General features: G+C 47.0%; 1 protein-coding gene and 1 pseudogene across 1 annotated transcript; both read right to left on the bottom strand.

Annotated features, from left to right (window-relative positions):
• Positions 1–4,596: 4,596 nt before the first annotated feature.
• On the bottom strand, positions 4,597–5,544 carry LOC120956129 (uncharacterized). Its single transcript, XM_040377507.2, has one exon. It carries the CDS (start codon positions 5,542–5,544, stop codon positions 4,597–4,599), a length of 948 nt encoding a protein of 315 aa, XP_040233441.2.
• Positions 5,545–18,264: 12,720 nt separating this feature from the next.
• On the bottom strand, positions 18,265–23,798 carry LOC125908311 (uncharacterized; annotated as a pseudogene).
• Positions 23,799–24,794: the final 996 nt, after the last annotated feature.

Below are 24,794 nucleotides of genomic sequence, written 5' to 3'. Positions count from 1 at the left end.
TTTGGTACAAATAGCTGCCTTCAGCGTACGGTGCCATCGTTCTATCAAGCCGTTGGCCTGCGGATGATAAGCCGTTGTGCGTAGATGTTTGATGCCCAGTAACTGGTTCAGCTCCGCGAAAAGCGTCGACTCGAACTGCCTGCCTTGATCCGTGGTGATGAACGATGGAACGCCAAAGCGAGCTATCCATCCACTGAGTAGGGCTGCGGCTACAGTCGTTGATGTTATGTCAGGGATGGGAATAGCTTCTGGCCAGCGTGTGAAGCGATCGATGATGGTGAGGCAGTAACGATGTCCATTGCTGATCGGGAACGGTCCAACCAGGTCCAGGTTGATGTGTGCGAACCTAGCATCCGGTACCGGGTAGCGTCCTAGAGGGCTGCGGGTATGGCGTTGCACCTTCGTAGCCTGACACGCTAAGCAGTGGCGGACGAAATCTCGCGTATCTCGGCGAATGTTCAGCCAGACGAATCTCTCCGTCATCAGCTTCGTGGTAGTTTTCGCTCCGGGATGACTCATCTGATGAACCGCGCGTAGTAGTTGTTGACGAAACAGTTTCGTGACATACGGACGAATGATGCCGGCGGGGCAATCGCAGTACAAAGCCATGCTGCTGCCAGGTATTGGAACTCGTTGAAGGACCAGGTCCGTCCTTGTTTTCCCGCTGAGGATGTCAGCGAGCTCGGGATCTCGGGTCTGGTCTTCGGCCAATTTCTCGTAGTCGATGGATGTTGATGACCGGATGGGTTCGATTCGGGACAGCAAGTCGGGAGTGACGTTTTCCTGGCCTTCAACATGTCGGATGTCGGTGGTGAACTGGCCAATAAAGTCGAGGTGCCGTGCTTGTCTAGGAGAGGCCTTATCCAGCGACTGGCGGAAAGCATAAACCAGAGGTTTATGATCTGTGTAAATATGGAAAGAGCGTCCTTCCAACTGATGACGAAAATACCGGACGGCCAAGTAAACAGCTGCTAGTTCGCGATCGTACGTGGAATATCGGCGCTGTGCGTTGTCGAACTTTCGGGAGAAGAAACCGAGCGGCTGCATCTGCCCGTCGATGACCTGATGTAAGGCGGCGCCGGCAGCGAAATCGGAAGCATCACACCACAGTGATAGTTCGGCGGATGGTACAGGGTGTACCAGCATGGTAGCCTGTGCAAGTTGCCGTTTGCAGTCCTCAAAGGCCGTGTCGGTAGCTGGGGTCCACGTCAGCGATGACTTATCTCGCCGTTTGTTGCCGGGAATCATCTCCAGGAGCGGTCCTTGTGCTCGCAGTGCGTGGGGGATGAAGCGCCTGTAGAAGTTGATCATCGCCAAAAATCGCTTAAGCTCCATGACAGTGTTTGGCTTCGGGAACTGACGTATGGTGACGACTTTCTCTTCCAGTGGTAGGATGCCTGCAGACGTAACACGGTGTCCCAGGAAGGAGATCTCAGGCTGGGCAAACTCGCACTTCGCAAGGTTGATGGTCAAACCGTGCTGCGTGAGGCGAGCAAATAGCAGTCGCAGGTGTTCGCGATGTTCTTCTGGTGTCTTCGAGGCCACTATAATGTCGTCGATATAGGGAAACACAAAGTTCAAGCCGCGTAGCACATCGTGGATTAGCCGTTGGAACGTCTGCGCCGCATTGCGTAATCCGAAGGGCATCGTCACGTACTCAAATAGGCCGAAAGGAGTGATGATCGCTGTCTTCGGAATGTCCTCTGGATGGATGGAGATCTGGTGGTAGGCTTTCTGTAGATCCACCTTTGAGAAAACGGTTTTTCCTCCCAGTTGCATCGTGAAGTCTTGTAGATAAGGCAATGGATACCGGTCAGGGGTGGTACGCGCGTTGAGGGACCGATAATCACCGCACGGACGCCAGGAACCATCAGCCTTTTTAACCATATGCAGCGGGCTGGCCCAACTGCTACTGGACGGTCTGCAAATTCCTAGCTGCACGAGGGAGTCGAATTCTGCTTTGGCTGCTTGGTACTTGTCGGGTGGAAGACGACGCGAACGGGCGAAAGTTGGAGGACCCGTTGTTTCGATACGATGTACCACCTCGGATTGCATCCGCACACCCGGTGAGTTTGTGATGAGTGTAGGAAACTCGTTCAGCAGGTCGGCCATCGGTGAATTTGCGTCGCACACCTTGACGGCGGTTTGTCGAGTGGTACAGTATCGGACAGAATGATAGGACCCTAGTTTTTTCAACGCACCGTACACTTGTTTTGCCACGTTACTTGTGTTTGTGTGTGTGTGTGTGTGTGTGTGTGTGTGTGTGTGTGTGTGTGTGTGTGTGTGTGTGTGCGAGTCTGTGTGTGTGTGTGCGAGTGCGCGGGTTTTTGTCTGAAGAAACGTAGCTTGACATGGTTTCATATTGCATTGAAAGCATTCTGTTTATGTGTGTTATCATGTGAAACAGCGTGCGTTCACACTTGGATAAATGCTAAAGTTTGCATCGACAGCAGCGCTTGTTCCCCGGACGAGAACGCAGGTGTGCTGTTTCATGAATGTGAATACGACACCGGTGCGAAATGAAAACGCGCACAATAGCAATGAACTCGGCATTCCCTCACAGGTGTTTCTCCAGTGCACGCCATTGAAAGGCCTGCGTGCATCTTTGCGTTGAACGTTGTGTGCGCATGGGAAACTTTGTGTGTGCATTGAGCAAGCGCGCAGGTGTTCTTTTCAATGGGCGTTTTGTTTCATGAGCGCGGCAGTATTCTGTTCTGGTTTTGAATGGATACATGCTCACTCGCTTACTCATTGATTGTTTTTATCCATACGCTTTTTTGCTGCTCGACAACGATGTGATTCATCGCGTATAAAAGCAGAACGCAGGCAGTGCACGGCATCAGTCGTGTCCAAGTTTTTAACCAGTGTGTTCTTGACGGTCTAAGCAAGCAATTTTTATTACAATGGGTCGAGGTAAACATTGTACCGATTATCAGCGCCATATCATTAAGCGAATGGCGGCTGCTGGCATTAAGCGCAGAACGATCGAGTTCGTGATGGAACGATCGCGCACTTTTGTGGCGAACGCGCTTCGGACAACCGAAACGCGCAAGTCACCCGGACGTCCTCGGAAGACCACGGCGGAGGAAGACCGTAAGATTGTTAACATATCGAAGAAACATCCGTTTAGCTCGGCACCAGAGATCCGAGGCAGACTGAAATTGGCGGTGACGCCGAGAACAGTTCAGCGAAGATTGGTCAGTGCCGGGCTACTCGCGCGAGTGCCACGCAAAGTGCCCAATTTAACACCTGCGCATAAAAACGCACGGGTGTTATTTGCAATTGAGCACATGTTCTTTGATGAAGAGGATTGGCGCAGGGTTTTGTGGTCAGACGAGTCAAAATTCAATCGACAGGGGTCGGACGGACGTAGGTTGGTTCGGCGCCCTGTTAATTGTGCTCTTGATCCGAAGTACTGCTTCAAAACTTTCAAGCATGGCGGTGGTAGTCTCATGGTGTGGGGATGCTTCTCCTACTATGGGATGGGTCCGTTGGTTCGAATCCACGGTAATTTAAATCGGTTTGGGTATCGAGATATTCTTGATACTCATTTGCTATCACACGCTAGGAAAAACCTTCCTCGGTCTTGGATGTTTATGCAAGACAACGATTCTAAGCATACTTCCGGGACTGTCCAAACTTGGCTTGCTGACAACAATGTCAAAACAATGAAGTGGCCAGCCCTTAGCCCGGATCTCAATCCCATTGAGAACCTCTGGGCAATTTTCAAGAAGAGGCTGGGTAAAAACATACCGGAAGATCTGGATCATCTCTTCGATCACATGCAAGAGGTGTGGAGCAAAATTCCACCTGAAACGATCCAGAATCTGGTGATGTCGATGCGTCAACGCATGATTAATGTCATCGTGGGCGACGGCAATAAGATCAAAAACTGAGCTTATTGCATTTTTGAATAGGGATCACTGCTCGCGAGGGCGGTGGTCCTGCAAATTACAACAAAAACCTAACCCAAAACACAAAAAAACTACTGACAAATCTATCCGAAACGACCTACTTGTGAAACAAACACACACATCAATACACATTCAAACATACATACACACACACACACACACACACACATGCACACACACACATACACACACACACAAACACAAACACATACAAACCACACATAAACTTGACCCAACGGGTGCATGGTGCGTTAAAAAACCAATGCCCTATCTTTCTGTCCGATACTGTATCCGGAAGTCCTGGCACACGTAGGTTGGTATGGGCATCCACCAAACAGCGCTGTCGAAGGTCTACTAGAAGATGGTAATGGCGAAGAAAGTCCGCTCCAATGATAGCAGAGCTTACGTCCGCGATAATAAAATTCCACACAAAGGGGCGGCGTAAACTAAAATCAAGTGTACGGAGGGACTCACCAAATACCATGATCGGAGTACCGTTGGCTGCAAACAGTCGCATGGTGGACGGCGTCGGGGGGGTGTAGTTGGCTGGCTTCGGTAACACGGAGACATCGGCACCAGTATCGATCAGGTAACGCTGGTTGGTTCGTCGGTCGATCACCATCAACCGACTGCTCACAGGTGAGATGGTAGCCACCTGCGATCCGATATCTCCAGCGTATCCTCAGGCTGAAGACGACGGCTGGCCGACGCGCTGGCTGACAGGGGCTGGAAACGAACAGGGCTGGCGGCAGGTCCGGGCGGCTGTCCCGTAACGTCGATGGTAGTAGCACTCTCCTTCAGATGGTTCTGTACCGACACGAGATGGCACTGGTGGACGTGGGCGCGGTCGACTTTGGCGTTGTTCACGGTTACGACACTCTGTGATGAAGTCGTTAAGTTGCTGTGTGAGTTCGTCCACCTGGCGCGAAATGCGTTGCTCGAAATCGTTGGGTGTGGTGCGCACCCCGGCTACGGCATGGTGCACACTGGCGTTGTTGGATGCGGACAGGCACTCCACCATCGTATCGGCGACAGCAGCTTTCTCAGTTACACTTCCGGGTGCAGCAACGACGGCCGATTGCACATGTGGCGGAAGCTTGTTGATCCAAAGGTCGGTGAGGAGCGTACTGGCCAACGTGTCGCTGGAGGCTCGGTGCATTTCAGCTAGCAGCTGGGATGGCTTGCGGTCCCCTAAGTCCATGCCGTATAGGAGACGATGGAGGCGGCTACGCTGGGATTCCCCGAAATGCTGGAGGATGTTCCGCTTGATGTAATTGTACCGTTCCGTTGCAGGTACATTCTCGATTATCGGCTGGATCTCATTATACACTCGAAGAGGAATTTGGGCCATCAATACGTGGTAGCGCTTATGGTCCATTTTGGCGGTGATTCCGGTCGCGGCGAACCAATGCTCCAGTGCACAAAAGTACGCAGGCAAATTGTGCAGGTCCATTTCGGGTACACTCAGTCGAACGGCCTGTGCTGCTTCCACTCGAGGATCACTTGCCGTTTCTGCTGCTGTCATGGCATTTGTTGCTTGGGACGTGCCAGTTCTCTCCGTGTTCACCGAAGGTGCATCGTGCGTTGCCGCTTGGGGAGCGGGTTGACGTTCTGGACTATGTTGCATCATCTTTTATTCGCTTGCGAGCACGTGGTTTCACGAGAAGCGAGAACAAAAGAAGTGACGTGGTAGTCGGGAGCAAGGTGTTATAAATGACAAGGTGAAGTTGTTCAGTGCAAAATGACATTTCTCGACTTGACATTTCTCCTCCGGGGGCTCCGGTATAAAAATCGGGGAGGGCTGGTGCGGGGTAATGAAATTTGTATGCAGAGAGTGACAGATGTCCCCCACAATGTCGCCCAGCAAAAGCGATAAAAATCAACCTTCTAAATATATTATCCTTGGTCGGGAGTTGGGCTTACTTCAGCGAGACAAAAATGGCGGCTGTCAATGGCGTCGAACGTGCAAAATGGCGGCAGTCAACGGCTTTACAAGGAGCGCTTTCTTTTGTCCGGGCTGGAACGATGGGATCGTTGCTCTTCCTTCTCTTTGGGGACGGCGATGTAACCCGCGGCTCGATCCTCTGTAGCGATGCGGGTTCACGATGCAAGGGAAACACGTCGGTGCGTATGGAGAACAATGCACTCGGGACGGGACACTCGCGACACTTACGCACACGCGGACGTGAAGGACACACGCGACGATTACGCACACACGGGCGTGTAGGGCACTCGCGATGGTTACGCACACACGGGCGTGTAGGGCACTCGCGACGATTATGCACACGCGGGCGTGTAGGGCACTCGCGACACTTATGTACACGCAGGCGTGAAGGGCACTCGCGACACTTTTATGCACGCGCGGAAACACGATCGAACACGGTTTTTTGTCCTTGCGAAAAAAAAAGGCACGACACTCGGCGACGCTTGATACACACACTACACGTACCGATTTTACTCGCGGCGTTGACGGACCTGGGCGAACGGGAACCGCGCAGCGTGGAAAGGCGAAAGCGGGCCGATGATGAATCTGTCGATCGGGGAATCTCGGGAATCACGTCGGGGTCACCAGTTTTGGCTACCTCGTGGGTAGACCACTTTTTTATTTGGATTCCCAAGATGTAAATACAATTTTTTACAATGTTTTTTATCACGGGTTACGCAGTTACGGGAGCACGTCCACTAGCGGATGAGAACGAAAAGAGAAGAGAACGCGTGGTGGGAACGACGGCTTTTATAATCTTTTAACGGGAAATAGTTTAGTCTGGCTAAGTTGGTAACTATTGCTCGAATTAGGGTGCTCGAATAAGGTTGCTCGAATTAGGGTGCTTGAATTAGGGTGTTCGAATTAGAGTGCCCGATATTTTGAATTGACGGTTGACGTCAGCTCCGGACTGTGGTGAGGCTATAACGTGGTCGCCACAGCCTTCTAACTTTCTGACCAAAAATCTATATGAATGGTCGTGTGGTCGGATACGTGGGTATCAACACCAACGACCATTACTTAAATCTCACTTGCTTCAGTGCTGGTGATTTCCATTGGAGTTTGGTATTTTAACAAATATACCGCCGTTCCAGTTCTAGCGATGCATAACTTCAATGCGAAACCATACAACAGTACAGAAGGAATGAGAAAGCTCTCCTCTAAACGAGAAAGTTTCACTGGTTGCGTATTCCACAAACAGATGGATGGCGTTACCGGCTTTCTGCTATCTTTATTATTATTTATTAATATTTATTTATTTACGTTATCGGGCAATAGGCCTAAATAACAGATACAAATTCTTAATTAGTAAACAACTTAAACATAAATAACACTAGCCCTTTACAACTGACGAAGGTGAGAAACAGGGATATGAAAATCTGCAGATGATTCAAGTCTATTGTAGCTGACACACATTTTAATTAATGGGTCGTTAGCGCCAAATGAAGAAGATCGAAATGGGATCCTGATTAAAGACCTGCTTCTAAGATCCCTAGTAGGTTCAGAAAAACTGATCAGATTTAAAATTTTAGGTGCATCAATAAGCCCATTTAATAATTTATGCATGAAAATACATTGAGCATTCTTTCTCCTGTGTCCTAAAGTTTCGAGACCAAATAACTGAAACCTGACATGGTACGGGGGGCGTGGCATTTGGTTTGACCAAGGAAGACGATAAAACATAGCGCGTGTCACCTTTTTCTCAACCTTTTCTATCATGTCTATATAGGTCACTGGGTTTGGACACCAAACAACGCAAGCAAATTCTAGTATAGGACGGACTAGGGCACAGTATAACGATTTAAGACAGAAAGGATCTTTAATGTCGGAAGAAGCACGTAGAATAAGTTTGGGGGGTTTTCCAAGTAGGGTTTCGGATGATGAGTTTGTAGCGGTTTTACTCACGTCCGTTCTCTTAGGTTGGTGAAATAGAAGAGAGCGTTTATTCGTATAATCGTGGGGAGATTGTGTGGTCGGCTCAGAGCCCGGTTTATGTCCTCAAGTAGAGCGTTTGTACCTTTATATATTCACCACATCACATCCCCCTTTCTTTTAAAATTTCCTTGGCTGGTAAATATTCCTACCGTAGCGCGATTGGTGAACTAGTATGCGTTTAGTCTCTGAGTGTTGCTGTGTGTTTTTCTCTACTTCGCTGTCTTGATTCGCGCTATCTACATATGCAGGCTTAAGCCGATCAATCGAGATTGAGGCTTTTTTTCCTTTCACTTCGAGTGTGTATGTTTTTTTGTTCCTGTCTAATACTTTGTAAGGACCGTCATACGGAGGTGTTAGTGATGGCCTGATCTTATCTACTCGCACAAATACATGAGTACAACTATCTAAACTCGAATGTACGTAAACTCCTTTGTTTGTGTTATGATTGGATGTTTGTGTTGGCTTTAGCTTCCTCATCACTACTCTCAAATTGTTTACAAATTCGCACGTTGCATTCGCTATCGTTTTGTTGTGGTCGAAAAACTCTCCTGGTAGGCGTAAACAAGTACCATAAGTTAATTCGGCAACGGTTGCTCCTATATCTTCTTTTAACGACGATCGCATTCCTAACAAAACGAGTGGTAGTGTCTCAGTCCACCTGGATCGATCGTGGCACATTAGAGCTGCTTTAAGTTGGCGGTGAACTCGTTCGATGTGCCCGTTTGCCTGAGGATGGTAAGGAGAAGATTTGAGGTGATCAATACCGAGTGTTTCGGAAAGCTTTTTGAACAGATCGCTTTCAAACTGTCGACCGCGGTCGGTGGTGATTTTGCTAGGTACACCAAACCTAGCAATCCAGTGTGTGACGAATGCGCGTGCGACGGTATCAGCCGTCATATTTGGTAAGGGAATCGCCTCCGGCCAACGCGTAAACTTATCGATACCGGTTAAACAATAAGCATTTCCTTCGGACGGAGGTAAAGGGCCGATGAGATCCATGTGCACGTGCTGGAATCTGTGTTGTGGTACTTCGATGTGTTCTACTTCGGTGAAATTGTGTCTAGTTACCTTGCTTCTTTGGCATTCTATGCAGTTTTTTACGAATTGTTTACAGTCCTTTCTCAGGGCTGGCCAAACGTAGCGTTGTGAAACGAGATGCGTGGTAGCTCGAATGCCGGGATGAGAAATACCATGTATTTTTTTAATTACGTGTGCTCGGAGTGCTTCGAGAACTAGTGGTCGGATTTCTTGTGTGGAAACGTCGCAATATAGTGTACCTTTTTTCGATGGTAGTTCCAATTCCTTCAGAACAATTGAGCTAGATTGTGGTGGGTTTCTTATGAATTTTTGTATGTCATTATCCATTCTCTGTAGCTCTGCCATTTTTTCGTAATCGATGGAATCGGAAGAGACGGCTTCGATGCGACTTAGCATGTCTGCAACGTTGTTTTCGTTACCAGGGATGTGGCGAATATCTGTTGAATATTCGCTAATGAAAGCCAGTCGTCGCTGCTGAGTGGGGTTAGCTCGCTCTGGACGTTGGTGAAACGCCGTCACTAAGGGCTTGTGGTCGGTGTAAATGCAAAATGTTCGTCCTTCAAGAAAATCGCGAAAGTATTTAACTGATTGATATATGGCATACAGTTCCCTATCATACGTGCTTGCTTTTAGCATGCTGGTGCATTGTTTTTTTGAAAAGAATGCTAAGGGTGTTATGCTTTTTTTCCACCTGATGGAGTGCGCCTCCTATGGCAACATTTGAAGCGTCGACGTACAAGCTGAGTTTAGCATATGGTGATGGATGAGCGAGTAATGTTGCACTCGCCAATTCTTTTTTAGAGTTTTCAAATGCATCAATTGTCTCTTTGTTCCAGTTAAGTGGAGTATTGTCATTTCGCACATTTCCTGGTATCATTTTTTGTAAAACGTCCTGATTTGCAGCCGCGTGCGGGATAAAACGCCGGCAAAAATTTATCGTGCCAAGGAATGTTTTTAGTTGTTTTGTAACCTTCGGTCTTGGGAAATCGATAATGGCTTGTACTTTTGATGGGTTCGGTTTGATTCCCTCCGGAGTTATTAAATGACCGAGGAAAGTTACGGAAGATTTTCCTATTTGGCATTTACAGAAAGATCAGAAAGATCGACTACCCAGAATCTCTGGCGTATGGCGGCAATTACTGTTTCGGTTTTTTTATGTTGATATTTTTCATGGTAAAATCGTACGATGAGCATGGTTATATAGTGAGATTTAGGTAATAAAATTGGATATTTTGTATCTGAACGTAAAATTTCGACTTTATCTAGCCTTCCATTTGCTCTCATAATGTTGTTTTCATCTATGATAGGGCAGAGATTTTTTATGTTGCTATTTTTCGATATTGGCAATTTCATGCTAAGGGCTGTTACCTCCTCTTCAAATCCTTCCCATTGTGCTTTCCTAATTAATAGATTTTCAGCCATGTCTAAAATGGGCTTATCTATTATTTTTGGACTTTCTTTATTTTTTGATTTAAGTCGTTTTAAATATGTTAGCCCTATTGCCAATGCTTTCATCAATCTTTTCCAGCTGGAGCACCAATTGACATTTATGACTTCCCAGTCTATTTTTTCCGTTGTGCTAATTGCGTTAAGGTAAATCGATTGCATTTCTTCTACAGTTTCTGACTCGAGATCGAGTTTTGGAATTTCCTGATCTTGCAAAAATTTCGGTCCTGTTAGCCAAATGGATTGCCGCGATGATTGTTTGGTGGCTTCATCGGCCGGATTATCTTTTGAACAAACCCAGTTCCATTGTGCGGCTGAAGTTTTACTTAATATTTCTCCTACTCTTGCAGCTACGAATTGTGTGTACCTTTTTGGTTCTGCAGCAGCTATCCATGCCATTACTGTTTTAGAATCAGTCCAGTAGAACGTGTCGTTAATGTGTACCCTGAGCTCTTTTAAAATTGTATCGGCTAATCTTACTCCGAGAACTGCACCTTGCAGCTCCAAACAGGGAATTGATAAAGGCTTTATCGGCGCAACGCGAGATTTCGCTGCTATAGGAGAGACTTCAATACCATTTGAACTAATTGTTCTCATATAAACGATGGCTGCAAAAGCTTTGTCGGATGCATCGACAAAAACGTGAATTTCCCGCCGAGTTATGCTGTGATTTGTTTGGGAATAACATCTTTTAATATTGATTTTTTCAACTATTTTCATGCTCTTAACCCAAGCGTTCCATTGATTAATTATAACAATTGGAAGCTTGTCATCCCAATTATGCCCTAATCTCCACATTTCCTGCATTATTAATTTGGCTTCTATAAGGTGGTTTGCTAATAATCCTAATGGATCGTATATTTTCATTATTACTGACAAAACTTCACGCTTTGTTGTAAATTCGTTGGCCATATTAAGAAATTTAAGTATATATTTGAAACAATCGCCTTCTGTATCCCACCATTGGCCTAATATTTTTGGGTAAGTTTGATCCTTTTCAGTGATTTTTAATAAACTGCTTTCACTTACACGCTCTGCTGCCAAGTTATTTAATAAGCCTTTTGAATTTGATATAAAATTTCTAATAAAAAAGTTTGCTTCGTCGTGAATGGTAATTACTTCGCTTACTCTTTCTAGAGCTGCTTCTTCTGTATCAAAACTGTCAAGGTAATCATCGACGTAGTGATTTTGAATAATTGCTGTGACAGCTTCGGGGTGAATATTTATAAATTGCTTAGCATTTTCATTTTTTACATATTGAGCGCACGCTGGTGAGCAGGTAGCTCCAAATATCATTACATTCATTTTTAATGTTTTTGGAATACTAGTAGGACTTTCTCTATACAAGAAAAGCTGTGCGGATTGATCTTGCTGTCTTATTTTAACCTGGTGGAACATTTCTTTTATGTCCCCTGAAACCCCTACACTTCCTTCGCGAAAACGAACAAGAATTCCGAAAAGAGATGCAACTGCATCGGGACCTGTTAGTAACTGCGAATTTAATGAAATTCCTGCGTTTTTCGCGGCAGCATCGAAAACTAATCTTGGTTTTGGTTTGGGCTTATTATAATTTATCACTGCGAAATGGGGAATATAATTTATTTTGTTCCCGAGCAATTGATGATGATTATCCTTCACAACTTCAGCATAACCCTTTTCACAATATGATGCAATTTCTGCATGATACCATTCCTTCAGCGCATTATCCTTTTCTAATTTTCGTTCAAGACCTTGTAAGCGTCTCAAGGCTTGTTCATAGCTTTCTGGTAAAACAACTTTATCATCCTTCCAAAGCAAACCTATTTCGTAACCAAGATTTACCTTTTTCATTGTACTTTTCATAAGCGTATTAGCTCTTTCTTCTGATTTTGAGATCAATTTATCCGATCCCGGTTTGACCCCAAATTCTTCTGTTGAGAAATAGTCTCTCATAAGTTTATGCAAGGACATTTTTTGCTCGTTGTTTTCTATGACGGTAAAGAGCTCATGTTTTTCAGCCATGTTTTTTTCTGTGTATTGTGTTTGAATTTCATTGTTTTCACCAAATAGCACCCACCCCAAATTTGTCTCATTAGCTATCGGTTCTCCTGGTTTGCCTGCGCGACTTTGTCGTGCATATATCAAATGTGCGTGAGGTAGCCCAAGTAATACTGTTGGCCTACCATTTTCAAAACTCGCTAACGTTATATCTTCGAGATGTTTGTATCGTGTTTTAATTTGTTCTGCGTTGACTGATTGAGCTGGCAGACGCATTTCTTGCACTGTTCGTAACCCGTTTAGATCTAGGAATTGTCCTTCGACATTTTTAATTTTAACACTTATCACTTCACTTTCGGGCTCCTCTTGACGTACCCCGTTTGTCCACGACAATGATAAAGGTAGCTTAGGACCCGTGGCCTTTAACGCTTCCTTCGTTTGCTTGAGAATCAAGCTAGCCGATGAACCCGTATCGATGAATGCAAATGTATTCAATTGTTTCGCGTTATGTTTAAGTGTTATGGGCAATATTTGAAATAGACATTGTTTGTGATTATGGACATTTAATCTTTCAACGGTATGCGTATTTGGTCGAAAATTGTGAAGAAGAGTATGATGTTTTTTGTGGCAATTATTTTCTCTGCACTGTGGTGGAAGGTAGCAAGTTCGCGATTCATGATTTGTTTGGTTACAGCAATTTGCACATATTCTACCTTGCTTTATGACATTCCAACGCTCATTAACATGCATGTATTGAAATCTACAACAATCAATTAATTTATGACCAAGGCCACAAATGAAACATTTTGCTCTTTGCCTTTGGACAGGCTCTTGAATTACGCGTTGTTGGGGCTGTGCATATGAGCTTGGTTGGTCTGCTTCCTTTGCTCCCTTCGCCTTTAATAAGATTGCCAATTGCTCCTGGGGTCTGAGCCATGCCGCAAGGTCGCCTAAAGTTCTAACCCTTTTTTCACTTAAAGTGTATTGATACCATTTTCGCATTAGTTCGACCGGTAGTTTTCCCACTAAGTTTTCTATGAGCATAGTATCTTGCAAATAATCTGCTCGACCCAACGTGGTCATACTTCCTATCATATTGTCGATTGCATGCATAAAGGTAAGAAAAGTTTTAGGGTTATCCATGTTTGGGTTATCTATGCTCATGAGGTCTTTAACGAGCGTTTGGTAAATTATATTTGGGTTGCCATATTCATTTTCAAGGCGCTCCATGATGGCTTCTATGTTAGCTTCATCGAAAAGCATTCCGCTGACACTTTCAGCTGCCTCCCCTTTCAAACTTTTCTGTAAGGCTCTTAGAATTTCTAAGGCTGAAAAATCTTCCTCGCGTTTAAATTTATCAAACACAGTTTTAAATCGCGTCCAGGTTCTGAAGTTGCCATCAAATTCTGGCAAGTCCATTGTCTGGGGCCTAGGAGGACTTGCGGTTCGTTCCTTTAAAACTTGCACCATGCTCCTGATAAACTCCATTAAATCCGGGCTCGGTTCGGCTTTCGGTATATTTGCGATAGGATTTGTTGTGACATTTTCCTCCTCCTCTTCACCTAAGCTGAAATCTTCCATCTCTTGGGCTTGATTCCGCGTTTTCTTTTTTTAACCGTTCAACTTCTTCCCTTTCGTACGCCCGTTTTTTCTCTAGTTCTTCTTTCTCCCTTTTAACCCGCACTAATTCTTCGTTGTCCCTTTTAAGTTCCGCAATAACATTATATAATTCTGACGGGTCAACGTCGGACCCCTTAGTAGACTTAGATCTAGTTAAAACGTTTGTAGTACTCACAACCTTTTTCGCCGTTTTGCTGGTCTGCATCTCTTCGCTCTGCTGTTGCTGTTGTTGTGACTGCTGCAGCTGCATCCTTTGCTGCTGCTGCAGTTGTATATGTTGCTGTTGTTGCGCCTGCTGCTGTTGTTGCGGCTGCTGCTGCGGCTGCTGTTGTGGCAGCTGCGGGGGCAGCGGCGGCTGGGGCTGCGGCGGCTGGGGCTGCGGCTGCGGCTGCGGCTGCTGTTGAGGCATGCTGTCTCGCCTTGCTGTTCACTGCTTCACTTTTTTTTTTTTTTTTTTTTTTTTTTTTTAATCACTCTCCGTCACTACTTCGCTGCTACACTGCTACACTGCTCACTGCTGCACTGCTTCACTGCTTCGCTGCTTCACTGCAACACTGCGACTTCAGTTTTTTTTTTTTTTTTAATAACTCTCCGTCACTGCTTCGCTGCTACACTGGTTCCTGGTTCTGTCCAAATCGATGGACACATACTGCTCCGTCAAACTTTTCACCAATTTTCCTCCTCTGCTCGCACGCCACTAGCACTTTCCGTATCTTCGATACAAAGCGTTTTCTTTATTCACTGCACTTTTACACACTTCTGCTGCTGCTTCTTTTATCGTCCTAGCTCGGTCCGAGCTGCTGCACTGCTTCACTGCTTCACTGCTACACTGCGGCTTCAGTTTTTTTTAATCACTCTCCGTCACTTCGCTGCTCACCGGTTCCTGGTTCTGTCCAAATCGATGGACACACACTGCTCCGTCAAACTTTTCACCAATTTTCCTCCTCTGCTCGCACGCCACTAGCACTTTTTTTTTTTAATCACTCTCCGTCACTTCGCTGCTCACCGGTTCCTGGTTCTGTCCAAATCGATGGACACACACTGCTCCGTGAAACTTTTCACCAATTTCCTCCTCTGCTCGCACGCCACTAGCACTTTCCCTTTCACTGCTTCTCCTAGCGTCCTAGAGCTCGGTCCGAGCTTTTAAGCGAGAGATTTCGCCCCCTCCGTCCTGGCCTGCCCTGGCTTGGGCTTTCGCGGGGACAGTCCGTCCTGGCCTGCCCTGGCTTGGGCTTTCGTGGGGACAGTCCGTCCGTCCTGGCCTGCCCTGGCTTGGGCTTTCGTGGGGACAGTCCGTCCGTCCTGGCCTGCCCTGGCTTGGGCTTTCGCGGGGACAGTCCGTCCGTCCTGGCCTGCCCTGGCTTGGGCTTTCGTGGGGACAGTCCGTCCGTCCTGGCCTGCCCTGGCTTGGGCTTTCGCGGGGACAGTCCGTCCGTCCTGGCCTGGCCTGGTTTGGGCTTTCGTGGGGACAGTCCGTCCGTCCTGGCCTGCCCTGGCTTGGGCTTTCGTGGGGACAGTCCGTCCGTCCTGGCCTGCCATGGCTTGGGCTTTCGCGGGGACAGTCCGTACGTCCTGGCCTGCCCTGGCTTGGGCTTTCGCGGGGACAGTCCTCCGTCCTGGCCTGCCCTGGCTTGGGCTTTCGTGGGGACAGTCCGTCCGTCCTGGCCTGCCCTGGCTTGGGCTTTCGCGGGGACAGTCCGTCCGTCCTGGCCTGGCCTGGTTTGGGCTTTCGTGGGGACAGTCCGTCCGTCCTGGCCTGCCCTGGCTTGGGCTTTCGTGGGGACAGTCCGTCCGTCCTGGCCTGCCCTGGCTTGGGCTTTCGCGGGGACAGTCCGTACGTCCTAGCCTGCCCTGGCTTGGGCTTTCGCGGGGACAGTCCGTCCGTCCTGGCCTGCCCTGGCTTGGGCTTTCGTGGGGACAGTCCGTCCGTCCTGGCCTGCCCTAGCTTGGGCTTTCGTGGGGACAGTCCGTCCGTCCTGGCCTGCCCTGGCTTGGGCTTTCGAGGGAATCGTCCTTCCTGGCTGTACCCCGACCGGGTTTTCGAGTGAATCGTCCTTCCTGGATCCTCTACTCTGAGTTCCTGTGTAGGTTTACTTCCTCTCTGGAGCCACCATATCCTTAACCGGGCAATAATCCCAATAGAAGGTCTGCAGTGACGGAATCGCAACCCCGTATGCAAGCGGAGTAAGTAACGCTACACTGTTCTTAGGGAAGAACGGAACTAACTTTATTCATTCATATCGGCGTAGCCGTTCTACGCCGCTATCTTACTCTAGCGATGCCTAATCCTAATTTTCCTAATCCTAGTTTCCTTATGCCCTATGTCCTTATCATGAATACCCCCACCCTTATTTTAATGTGGCTTCTATGCCCACGCAATTTACGCGCGCATCCTAATTACTAATACTACTTAAACTACTAATCGCACTAGCTGTCCTAATCTATAAAGTGGGCGTGGCCTTCCTATCTAATCCTATGCTATAGTTCATCCTACTTCCGAATTCATCCTAGTTCTAGTCTTTATCCTAATTAGTTCATTTCTATTTTTAGAATCCACCTTGTTCATTTCTGTCGGCGACAGTCGTTGCCACCTAATTTTGGCTCTAAGGCATCAATTTTTGACAGTGCGCATCAATTTTTGCCTCTAAGGCATCAATTTTTGACAGTGCGCATTAATTTTTGACACTTACGCACCTATTTTTGTCTGTAAGTCATCAATTTTTGACTCTTGTAGGAATCATGACAATTTTACAAGGTATTTAAGCAGATTTTTAACAATTATCATTCCACATCTCATTAAAAATACAAAAACTGTGTAAATTGATTGTTTCTTGAGAAAAAATGATGAAATTTTAGAAATTCTAAAGCTTTTGTTTACAGCTGAAAATACATGCCAATATTTTTCACTCCATTAAATCTTCTAAATTGGCAAAACAATTATTTTATTTTAAATTCTTTCAATAAAATTATTCACTACTTAACCTAATTTCAACCATTTCAGAACACACAGTTTCAGAAATTACGTAAAATTTTGTAAATAAAGCGATCGACTCACAGTCAAAAATTGATACCTTCGAGGCAAAAATTGATGCGCACTGTCAAAAATTGATGCCTTCGAGGCAAAAATCGTGAAACGCTGTCAAAAATTGGTGCCTTCGAGACAAAAATAGGTGAGTTAGAGTCAAAATTTAGCGGCAACGACTGTATCAGCGTTAATTGCTAAACCATTTTCTCTTAGGCGTTTAAAAACTGTTTCGAGGTGCATTTTGTGATTTTCTATGCTACTCGAGGCGATGCATAAATCATCTATATACGGGAAAACGTACGGGAGATCGCAAAATATTGCGTGTAGGTAGCGTTGTAGGGTTTGTCCAGCGTTTCTCAACCCGAACGTCATAAAGTTAAACTCATACTTTTGTTATTTGTTATTTATTAATTAAAATTCAACGGACCGCAAGTGGCCCACTTGAAGCGAATTCATTTACATTAGCATAGTCACATTTCGGTCATTCATTTTTCACGCTTAGTCTTAAGTAACATAATTAACATGTAAAAGGTCGCACGACACGAATACTATTTAACAATGCGGTGCGCGACATGTCAGGTTGATGACGATCACAAATAACATTAAACTCACGGCACATACGAATAAACGGATCAGAGGAGCCAAAGCGAGTGCGGCGTTCCTCCACGTCAAGTAGCGATCTAGCTCGGAGCGATCTCGGCGGGACATACATGTTGAGCCTCGAAAGAAGCGCAGGCGAGTCGATCCGATTGTCAAGAAGTCCCGCGACAAACAGCCTCTGAGCGTTGCAGTTCCGCTGCTTCAGCGTCTCGATGCCAAGCAACGCACAGCGCCCTCATAGTCCAGTTGGACACTCCAGGAGCGCAAAGCGAACCGCGTGAATTTGCGCTGGATCGACTCTAAACGAGCTAGGGGACGAGCAGCTGTAGGCCACCATACTACTGAAGCGTATTCTAACACTGGTCGCACCAAAGCACAATATAGCGTCTTGATGCATATCGGGTCAGTGATGTCTCGTGTTATTTGTTTTAGTAAGCCGATCAATTGGTTACCCTTAGTGACAACGTGCTCTAGCTGGTCGTGGAAGCTCAACTTTTCGTCAAGGAGCACTCCTAGATCCGTGACACAGCTTTTGCAACCAATGGTAGATCCATTTAACGCATAGTCATACACTAAGGGGCACCGCTTTCTCGCAAACGTAACGACAACACACTTCTCGACGCACAATTCAAGACCATTCAAAGAGCACCATGACTGGAAGGCACTTAGAGTGGCTTGAAGGCGGAGTTGGTCTGACCGGTCACGGATAGGCAGGAACAGCTTCGCGTCGTCTGCATACAGTAGGTGGCCGCCAGGAGGGAGCAACCGTGTTACGTCATTCAGGAAAATGACAAACAGCAGCGGTCCAAGGTTACTCCCCTGCGGCACCCCCGAAGAAGCATCGATACGGCGCGACGTATGGGGTCCCATCTTCACGCAGTATGTGCGACCAACAAGATAGGAGCGCATCCAGGCCAGCAGCTGCACGGGCAGACCAAGCGTTTCGAGCTTTGCGAGCAGCAAGGCGTGCGGAACGCTATCGAAGGCAGCCTTGATGTCCGTGTAGACTGCGTCGATCTGCGAGCCGGCATCGATGGTCCTGTGGCAGAGGCTAACGAACTCAACCAGGTTGGTGGTGGTTGAACGCTGAGGGACAAATCCATGTTGAGCTGTGCTAATGTAGTTCGAGGCAGCTGCGAGGAGAGGTTCGTACACCAGGAGCTCGAAGACCTTAGCGCAGGCACAAAGCGATGTAATGCCACGGTAATTACATGCATTTGATTTGTCCCCCTTTTTGTGCACTGGAACAAGCCACGAAGTTTTCCAGCAGGCAGGATAGATGCCCAAACGCAGCGAGTCGCGAAAAATCGAGGCCAGGATAGGCGCGATGGTGGTGCCACAACGCTTAAGCGTGGAAGCCGGGATCCCGTCAGGCCCTGGAGCAAACGAAGATTTCAGCCTGTCAATCGCTTTCGAGACTGAATACTCATCGATGATCGGCAAGTTTGGGGCACCACCGGTACGTTTGATAATGCGTCGGCTATCTGCCTCTCATCAGTTACAGCTGGAAGGAAGGTGGCGGCAAAGCGCGAGGCAAAAATATCACATACTGCAGACGGATTGTTGCCGTTGCGCCCGTTGAAACTGACGGAGCTAGGAAAACCAGAGGATTTCCGACGATTGTTTGCGAAGTTCCACAGTACACGTGAATTGCCGCGGCAGCGCAAAACCGTACGCCGTACGTGCCCCAGGTAGCGGAACCTGTTATAGCGCCGATAGAGAGAGTGCGCAGTATTATAGTTGCGCAATGCAGCGGGACACCTACGCAACAAATAATCGCGATACGCGGCAGCTTTAGCCGTTTTGAGCCTGCGCAGCGTTCTGTCACCCCAAGGGGGGCCTCGTTTAGGTCGTTTCACCGGCGTGCATTCATTCAGGGCTTGCAACATGAACCGCTCAAAATCTTTCACAGCGAGGTCAAGAGTGGCGTAACGGGAACAATCGAAGACATTCGCGAACGAGGCGATCATCGGCAGGAGCCTGTTAAAGTCCGTCCTCGCGTAGTCAAGGCGTGATGTTAGCGCAGGAACGGCTGATTCCTCTCGTGGTAGCGGGATGGCCAACTCAAGCGCAGGGTGATAGGTGTCAATTGCTAACAGCGGGGTGAGGCAAAGTTCAAGCGGAAGGCAAACAGAAGCAACTGCATTATTTGCAAACACCAGGTCTAAGACGCGTCCGCTGCTGTTAAGATGACCATTGATCTGGAAAAGTCCGCTATGATGCATCTCGTCCATAAACAGAGCGGAGAGAGCCGATCGCGTACGTGGCTCATAATGCAGAAATGGCAAATCCGGATCATGCTGAGCGGCTGACCAGGACACGAGAGGTTGGTTGAAGTAACAGTAAACCGTCTCTGGGATGCATAGTTGAGCATAATGAGCGAATGCAGTTTTCGATTTCACGGAGCGTGGCAGCATTTGCGGCAAGTCTAGGCGGGAGGTATGCAGCAATGATGAATAGTCGGGAATTGCCTAGTTGTATTACAACGCACACTAGCTCAAGCGATGGATGCAGCGTTGTGTGTTCCCGTGACGTCAGAGACTGAGAGCACGCAATCAACACACCTCCACCGCGGGAACATGTACTGTTGTCAACACTACGATCGCATCGGTAGACTCGGAAGCTATCGTCAAACAGCAAAGCCGAAGGTAGACTAGGATCGAGCCAGGTTTCCGTAAGCACTATTACATCGAAATTGGATTCCAACTCCGACAGGCGAAACTCATCGACCTTCGTGCGCAGTCCCCGCACGTTTTGATAGTAAACAGAGGCAGTGGAACGGGCAGTGCGAAGCGCATTAGCAGCAGGAACATAACAGGTAGGTGTTTGTGCAGACTTAACAGAGGTTCGTCTATTCGTGAAAGAAACGGTCAAGTGTGGTCTGTTGTAAGTTGGTGTTGGAAGTGCGGCGAATTAAAAGCGGGCCGTCAATGAGTGTTGAATTAGGACCATGAGTGGTGTCATTCAGCGTGTGTTCTCCCAATTGTGGTGATGTTAGTGTTTGAGCCTGTGAAGTTGATGCGTTTGCCGGTGAGTGATAGACAGTGGATGTTGGTGTGCGAGGCATCGAACGGCGATCGATGACAACAGGTGTGCGTGTGAGAGAACGGTGTTTGATGGTGATTGGTGACGATGAGTGTCCATGCTCTCGTTGACGGGACTGTACAAATTCACGTACACCAATACCGACAGGCCAGGACGATGGGGCGAGTGCTGCGTCACGAAGGGCGGCCGGTACTCTCACTTTGAAAGAAAGCCAGTTTACGCTGTCAACACTGACTCCCTTCCTCAGCAAGCAGTATGCTAGGACGTCATCGGTGGCTAAACGGCGTTTCACAGAAGCGACCACTTGCTCCACGGTGACGGCAGTGGACAAGCGAGATAGTCGGATCCATATTCTGTCTGTGGCCGGCTGGGGAAACGCTGCTCGAAGCGGTGACGATAGCGAATCGGTTCCCATGAGTTCTTCCGGTAGCGTAGACGGGGGTGGGATGCCGACTGTAGTGTTAGTGTACGCGCTTGGCGATGACACTGCATACATGTTATTTTGACGAATGTTTACGTTTTTGTTGACATCAGGGGACATAGAATCCTCGATGATACGCCGCCGCTTTGTACCCGCAGCGGGCCGAGGATCGGTATTGCAAAGCTGAGGTATGGGTGCATTTTGCAGTAGAGTAAATCCATTGCGCACCTCGGCGATAATCGGTTCAATAAGCTTCCCCACAGCCGCAACAGTTGAGGTGAGAGCAGCTTGAAAACCGACCTGAGCCCCGATCTCTTTGACTGATCGGCAGCGCGGATTTTTCAGGATATTGGTGCACCCAGTGCAGCTCCAGTGCAGATCGATGTGAGTCAGGACCGCATCAATCAGCTCGGAAGGCAGCCTGCAACAACCGCGGTGAAAAGTAGCCTCACAGTACGCACAGCCGACGATACAGTCGGCAGCATCCAGTGGCACAGCACACGCGAAACAGATAGCCGCCATCGCGAAATTATGCGCGGTTTTGATCACACCACCGTTAACCCGGATTAAAAACGTTAATACACAGTCGTGGGTCAATGAAATAACACACTAACGCGCAACAGTAACAGGAAGCAGGTTGGTAGTCAATTGAACGAGTATTAACTGGGTACGTTAGAAAATACACTTAAATATTTTTGGAAAAACGCGGAGCACAGCGATATACGACCGAGCAGTTAGACGTCAAACGTCAAACGGAGTGGTTATGGCTGTTTTTGGGATGTCTTGCTTTGCTACGGGAATCTGGTGGTATGCGCGCTGCAGATCTATACATGAAAACACGTTATTGCCGTGTAGTATATTGCTTACGTCTTGTATGTGTGGTATAGGATCTCGGTCTGGTTCGGTCACCGCGTTTAAGCCTCTGTAGTCGCCGCACGGTCTCCAGTTACCGTTAGGTTTTTTAACCATGTGCAGTGGACTGGCCCAGCTGCTTTTAGACGGTTTGCAAATGCCTTGTTCTACCATGTATTGGAATTCGGTTTTAGCTGCTTGTAGTTTTTCTAAAGGCAATCTGTGTGGTTGGCAGAAAATAGGCGGGCCAGTAGTGAGTATTTGGTGTTCCACCGTTTTAGTAGTTTTATGTTTAGTGTTCAGCTTTGTGATATCTTTGTATCGTTCAACTATGCTGGCAAATTGTTTGTTTATGCAAATTGTTGAAATTGTATTCTTATTTTGACTTTTTGTACTTTGAATCTCGAGTTTTGTCGAGTTGTCTATTAATCTCTTTCTCTTAACATCGGATAATAGATCGTAAAACTCGAGAAAATCCGCACCTATTATAGGCGTACTGACGTTGGCGACAACAAATGTCCATGAGAATTTTCTCTCGAGTCCCAAATCAAGACTTAACGTTTTTTGCCCATATGTAGCTATTTGTGTGCCGTTTGCGGCTGAAAGTTTTCGTGAAGGCGAAGGGTTAAGTCTCTCTTTCGTATTTGGTGGAATAACCGATATCTCGGCGCCGGTGTCGATTAAAAAACGGTGATGTGAAATGTTATCGGTAATGTGTATTCGGCATATTTGTTCAGAGTTAGTGTTAGTGTTGCTTTCACTCTTCGCAGGTGCTAACGATGGTGAGTGCGGTTGAGGTCGATCTACGGTGTGTGCGTTACCAGGTGCGTGCGAGTGGTGTCTCACCGTGAGTGATGGTGTTCTCGGCAAATCTGAGTGTTTCAGAATGTGTAGCGTTTGGTGGTATATGTGGTTCAGTGTATGGTGAGTGGCTTCGTGGTGCGCTATGGGATGATAAAATGAATGTTTGAGTTCGTGTTGCGCTATGTGGTGATGAAATGAATGTTTGAGATGGTTTTACGTGAGTGTCTCTTGCTGGGAGTAGAAATCGAACTATTTTTTTGGTTGTGTTGGCATCAGCTCGTCGAAAAAAATGCATCGAGTGTTATGATCATTTGGATGATCTTTCTCACATCTTTTGGCTTTGTTGCCAAAACGCAAATGAAACCAGCATATCCATCTGCGCGGTGATTTGTTGTGTGGTTGAGAGGGGGAACGTCTGCCCCATGGCTCTCTTATTCTGGAACGTTGCCGAGGTCGATGCTCGTACGATCTAGGTTGTTGCACTGCGAGCACTTCCTCAAGCCGCTGCGAAAGGGCTTCGATTTTGCACTCTAGGGCAGCGATTTGTGCCGTCGGCTCGTGACGGTTTTCAGCGGATCGTGCGCTCACTGCTAAGACATCGCTATGGGGGGCTTCCATAATTTTGTCAGCTATCGTAGCTTGCTCGTCTAATTACGCGGATGGCACTGCTGCTATAATTGACCGTATCGTTGGTGTTAGCGCTCGCAACCAAATGTTGGATAGTATGGTGTCAGGGCAATGGTCTCCTCCCATTCGACGCATTTGGGCCAGGAGTTGGCTTGGTTTTTGGTCGCCGAGGGATACGCCCGATAAAAGGCTGGTCAACCTTTGGTTCTCCGAGGGCTGAAAATGGTCGATGACAGCCTTCTTAATCGTTACGTATTTGCCGATTGTGCCCGCTTTGTTGCATACTGCGATGGCGGAGTGAAAGTGTTTGGCTTGAGACCCGAGTGCAACAATAACTGCATTGAACTTGTGCTTGTCGAGTTTCACTGCATTCATGTAAAACGCTGCCTCGAGACACACGAACCATGTCTCCACATCTTCCGTATCGAACGTCGGGAAACTGATACGCGGTCCAGTTGCCGCGATCTCCTGTTCCTCTTCGATAGGCACGGCAGTTTCGGGTGTCGTCATTTCGGGCAGCCCAAAAAAAATGGAAAAAAATCGTGTAAAAATTCACTTTCGGTCACGATCACGTCGGGGTCACCAGTTTGGGGGGTTTTTCCAAGTAGGGTTTCGGATGATGAGTTTGTAGCGGTTTTACTCACGTCCGTTCTCTTAGGTTGGTGAAATAGAAGAGAGCGTTTATTCGTATAATCGTGGGGAGTTTGTGTGGTCGGCTCAGAGCCCGGTTTATGTCCTCAAGTTGAGCGTTTGTACCTTTATATATTCACCACAATCCTAACATATTTAATGCTTTTGAGACGATTGTGTGGAAATGGCACGATAATATAAGTTTACTGTCTAACATTATTCCTAAATCACGAGCTACAGATGACCGCGGCACACTGTCTTGACCTATTGTGTAATTAAAAGTTATTGGTATCCTTTTCTTAGAGAAAGTAATGCAGTTACATTTTTGTACATTCACAAACATTTCGTTATCATGGCACCACGTCAAAAAACGGTTTACGGAATCTTGAAGTATTTCGCAGTAATTTGAATTTTCAACAGCAAGGAACATCTTAAGATCGTCTGCATATAGTAAAACATTGACGTTGGGAACAGCAAACACAATATCGTTAATAAATATAATAAATAATAATGGCCCTAATATGCTTCCTTGTGGAACACCAGAAAAGTTACAGAAAGGGTCAGAAAAAGTTTTTCCAATTTTTACATAAATGTAACGGTTCATTAGGTAGCTTTCTAACCATGCTAAAAAAATTGAGTGTACACCATATTTTAATAATTTAGCAAGCAATAAGTAGTGGTTGACCTTTTCAAAGGCAGCGCAGAAGTCAGTATAAATGACATCAACCTGGAGGCCCTTGTCAATATTGGAGTAGCAAAATTGAAGCAAATGAAGCAGGTTAGTTTCAATCGAACGTTTAAGCATGAAGCCGTGTTGCATAACAGATATAGACTACAAACACATAACATAGAGATTCCGCGATAATTACATATATC

Source organism: Anopheles coluzzii, chromosome 2 (assembly GCF_943734685.1).
Source record: "Anopheles coluzzii chromosome 2, AcolN3, whole genome shotgun sequence".
NCBI lineage: Eukaryota > Metazoa > Arthropoda > Insecta > Diptera > Culicidae > Anopheles > Anopheles coluzzii.
This window is presented reverse-complemented; position numbering and strand designations above follow the sequence as displayed.